The sequence below is a fragment of the Medicago sativa genome, chromosome 7 (assembly GCF_051527215.1).
Source record: "Medicago sativa cultivar Bolivia chromosome 7, Bolivia_mono, whole genome shotgun sequence".
NCBI classification, from domain to species: domain Eukaryota; kingdom Viridiplantae; phylum Streptophyta; class Magnoliopsida; order Fabales; family Fabaceae; genus Medicago; species Medicago sativa.
In genome coordinates this window covers 65,648,542-65,652,987 of record NC_140755.1, presented here as the reverse complement: position 1 = coordinate 65,652,987, position 4,446 = coordinate 65,648,542, and the positions used below count along the sequence as shown (strand labels likewise).

The window sequence follows — 4,446 nt, the reverse complement described above, 5'->3', positions numbered from 1 at the left end:
ATAATTGAAAAGAAAAAGTTATTATTACATTGGAAACTTAAAGTGACATTCATTTTGAAACAAATTTTTTTGGCTAAGGCGACACTCATTTTGAAACGGAGGGAGTAACTTTTACTATAGAAAATTAAAGTTATGAACAATCAAAGTTTTTTGGTTTAGCAAGAATAGTTAAAGTTGTGTTTTGGCACATTAAAAATGGTTGATTATGACATGTATTTTAGAAGAGATAGAGTAACATTATAATTAAAAATGAATTGATAAATCATTACTTCTTTTTCAAAAAAAACCTACAAAAAGTAGTAAGTAGTAAAATTCAATAGGGAGAGCAATGCCATTACTAGATAGCTACGTTTTCTTGGAAATCCTTGAAAACTAAGTAAACATGAGCCATGAGCCCCCCACCACATTTGTGAGTTCCAAGATAGGCTATAGAAGGAACTTTTTGGCCATTAATGAAAGAAAGCACCATATGAAAACGATTTGTAAGCAACGATTTGTAAGCACTTGAAAAGCAATATATCTTACACGTGTCAAACTAAACTCATATTGTACCCCAAAATTCATTTCAATTCCAAATTCAGGGGCACAGAAGCTTCCCTCCCAAGCAATGGTCAGTCTAATCTTCCTTCATTCATACGTACACTCTCACTCAAACCATAGTATGACCCATCAATGATATTCTCATTTGCTTTATTTTATCGTTTCAATTTTTGCCCTCTGTTTTCTCAGAAATTATCCATTGATGAGAGAGAGAACCCCAATACCCAATGGTTCAAAGGTTAATTTAATAGTACACATCAATATCCAAAGTGCCTGCAATCACTCCTTGGACAGAGCAAAAGCTGCCTTTAATTGTACTGGAAAAAGCAACTAGTCCTTAGCACAGCTCACTATAAAAAGACCCTTATTACGGAGCATGATTATTTGTTTACATTAACATTAGACACTTGTTGGATTGAAATTTTAATTTTAATTAATTGGTCTTCATTTTCCAGTTTTTAAAAGAAAGGAACCATCTAAAATTCGGTCCAAAATAAAATCTCAAAATATAGTGAACTGTTTTTTTTTTTTCCCCTAAAGGAGCTTAATTTACTTAAATTAAGCTCGAGAAGAATTGAACCCGGAACTTTAAAGTAGAACACATTTCCAGGTTTTTTTTTTTTTGAATCGGTCACATTTCCAGGTTCTAAATCAATATTAGAGAACCAACCTATAGTGACCTATTAACGGGGTAACTTATGCACGTAATTACAGACGTTAATCGAAATAGATGACAAAACTCTCCCTTAAAAAAATGCATTCTCATAATTAAACTAAAATCTCTAGCTTAAGAGGGAAGGAATATCTTACCATTCTCAAACTTGAAATGCAAACATGTAAAACAAATTTAAAAAGGCATGGACATAAATGTAAAGACAATATGTAATAATGAAAATTCCTTGTATTATTATTCATAGTAAGTAACTAAGGTGGACAGGTTGGCATCAAAGAAGGAGCTGTAATACCACTGCAAATCTGGTCAAAGCCCCTTCTTAATTTTTTCATTGTCTTCCACAAACCAATTTATTATTATTATTACCCTAATAAAACCAAACAAAAAAGATAAACAAAATTGACCCATCCACCACCATTTTTGTCTTTCCTTGAGAGACTTTCTAATGACCCTCATCAAAAAGAACAAAAAGTAACTGATATCACTGCAATTTCAGGCTGAGATACTGAAATCACTTCTTTTTAATCCAAGAGGCTCCTAACATTATTTTTAGCCTCTTGCTAAACAAAAAACCATTTATCTTCTATTATTATTATTATTTTCCTACATCTTCATCCAAAAAAGACCTATTGTTTCTTCTATAAAACTATTCTCCTTTTGTTACATCAAATCCCCTAAAATACTCCCCCAAATCCCTTAAAATGCTACCAAGCAAAATCAAAGGACCATTTCATATCATTTTCATCATTATCATTAGTACGTCCACTCCTGTGGAAGCTTGATTTCATTGCTCACTGCTGCTGGCTGAGGCCTGCTGGTATTGTTGCTGCTGCGCTTCTTTTGTGAATTGACATTATTACCCCTATGCCTTGGAGGAGCAACAGCAGCTACTGCATGTACACAAAAGTCAAAGATTTAATACTCAATACACCCCCTTTTGATTAAATAAACCCCCCAATAAATAAATACAGTTTATAAGGGAGTGATACTGACAAGTACACTCTTACTCAACTTAATTAATGTAATTAAGAATTAAATAATTGATTAGTACCATTTTCAACATTAGAGGTGGAATTAAAACGATGCAAGTGTTGTTGCGGCTGGCACCCCACTATATAGTCTTCAAGCTTTAGGTTAAGGGCATGCGCCACTCTAGCTGGAACCAATGCAGTTGCACAAGCTACAATCTCACAAAAAAATTGGTAAAGTTTAACATAAACACAAATATTAAATCAAGCTTATAGTACTTAATTAAAATTATTAAATATCACAACCGGTCCACACATCCAAAACAATTAAAACCAGTAGCAAAAACGTACATTAAACAAGACCTAAGTCATAAACGAAAAACGGGTAATAATAGCATAAAATAGTAGCACACATTAACTAGATTCAACCATTGTGTTGTAACATTTTAAATTCTCTATAGGATATTCAACCACCCTCTTAAATGCATTAAAACATTTGTACCAAAAACGCAAAAAAACGTACAAGACAAGTTTTCAAATAAACAAGACAAAATTAACATCATCATGGGAAGAAAAAAAAAGTAATCACCTGGTTTTTTTGTTGAATTTCTTGATTCAACAGGACGAGGTAAGAACACACCAGTGCCAGTACTGCTACCATAACCATTTCCAAGGAAAACAGCTCTCATGTATGGTTGTGGAGTTTGAATTTGGTTTTGTTGAGCATGTTGTAGTGTTGGCCATGCAGATGATGACAAACCTAAACCAGCAACGTTGTTGTTGTTGTTTCTTCCATCAACAACATTTCTTCCTCCATTTGTTTGTCTTTGCTGAAATGCACCCCCATTTTGCTTCTGCATACCCGCCCTTATTGTGTTCAGCCTTTCAGCAATTTGTTGTTGCCTAATCCTCTGCAACTAAAATCACCAACAAAATTAATTAATAAAAAAACAAAAACCCATTATTAAAAATATGAAATTTATGAAAAATTAAGCTTACATTAGCAATTTGCAATTGATAATGAGAAAGTGATTGTGGAGCAAAAAAGCTCAAATCAGCAGGGTTGTTTTTGGAGGGTAAAGTAACCGGGGAAGAAGAATTTCTTTGAGGAACAGTTTGTTGATTCAATCTCAAAGTTTCAACTTCATCAGCAGCAGCATGCAACAGATTCAAAGTAGAATTCGATGAAGCATTCTCACAAACACCATTAGGGCTACCTTGGCTTGATGAACCTTTGCGGCATTTGGAGTCATTTCCAAAAGCACATAGGGTTGATTGTGGTGAACCTCCCTGCAAAACGACAATAAAAACGTCAAAACGCAAAAACCCTAAAAGGAAAAAATAAATAAAACCCCAAAAGGAAAAACCAAAAAATAATAAAAAAATGCATACCAAGTTATTGTTGTTATGATTCTCAGAGGCTTTGGAATCAACATGGAGAGAGGAACGAGATAAGCAACGAGTTAACTCAGCAAAGAGTTGTTCATCATCGTCACTTTCGGTTTCGCTTGAAGCAGCAAGAGAATCGATTGGTGAACTGAGATCAGAACAAGCGAATCCATAAGGAAAAAGCAGAGGATCTTCACCATTGTTGAAAAGCGAAAGCGAAGAAGGTTTCGGTTTTGTGGTGGTTGTGTCGTCACCGTCGTCGTCGGAGAGAAACTGCGGCGGAAGCCAGAACTCACCGTCGTCCAAATTCTCAGCCATGGAAAATGAAAACACAGAAAAAACAGAGAGAAAAAAACAGAGAGAAATTGAAAGGAAAGAAAAGGGAGAGAAAATGTGAAGGGATTTTGGTTAGGTTTGTTAGGATTTTAATAGAGGAAAAGAAAAAGGGATTATGTGGAGGGACCCATGATTACCGAAATGCGAAACATGGGAGAGAGAAAAAAAGTTAGAGAGAGAGAGAGAGTGAAAGAGAGAGAGAGTGTGTGAGTGGGAGAGGGAAGAGTGTGTATTTGTAGAGACACACACATGAGAAATGAGCGGTGATGTGATTTTCCACGCGGTTTGATGAGTGTGTACCACACGCGATATATTTATTAATTAATTGATTAATTACTTAATTAAATAATTAAATAAAGAAATTTTATATTTTATTTTATGGTATTTTTTTCTTTTTAGGATTTGATTTATAAAGTTTTAATTTTTATTATGTTTGAAACTTCTTCTAGAAATAAATTTATACGTCGATTCACAGCGAAATTGGAAGTGATTTTGGAAATAATAATTTACGTTGATTCATCGTGAATTTGAAGAACAATT

The 4,446-nt window shown here is 34.1% G+C and overlaps 1 protein-coding gene across 1 annotated transcript; it reads right to left on the bottom strand.

Moving 5' to 3' along the window:
• Positions 1-1,423: 1,423 nt before the first annotated feature.
• Positions 1,424-4,114, bottom strand: LOC146907763 (uncharacterized). Its single transcript, XM_085724639.1, has 5 exons — positions 3,574-4,114; positions 3,181-3,471; positions 2,771-3,098; positions 2,265-2,393; positions 1,424-2,103 (listed from the first exon to the last, which is right to left on the bottom strand). Exons 1-5 carry the CDS (start codon positions 3,886-3,888, stop codon positions 1,967-1,969), a joined length of 1,200 nt encoding a protein of 399 aa, XP_085580765.1. The 5' UTR covers positions 3,889-4,114; the 3' UTR covers positions 1,424-1,966.
• Positions 4,115-4,446: the final 332 nt, after the last annotated feature.

What these genes read in the sequence shown, in the direction of transcription:
- LOC146907763 (XM_085724639.1), bottom strand. Translation starts at nt 3,888, where the DNA reads ATGGCTGAGAATTTGGACGACGGTGAGTTCTGGCTTCCGCCGCAGTTT. An exon ending in ATCATAACAACAATAACTTG is followed by an intron (nt 3,472 to 3,573) that starts GTATGCATTTTT and finishes GTCGTTTTGCAG; the next exon opens with GGAGGTTCACCACAATCAAC. An exon ending in AAATTCAACAAAAAAACCAG is followed by an intron (nt 2,394 to 2,770) that starts GTGATTACTTTT and finishes GTGAGATTGTAG; the next exon opens with CTTGTGCAACTGCATTGGTT.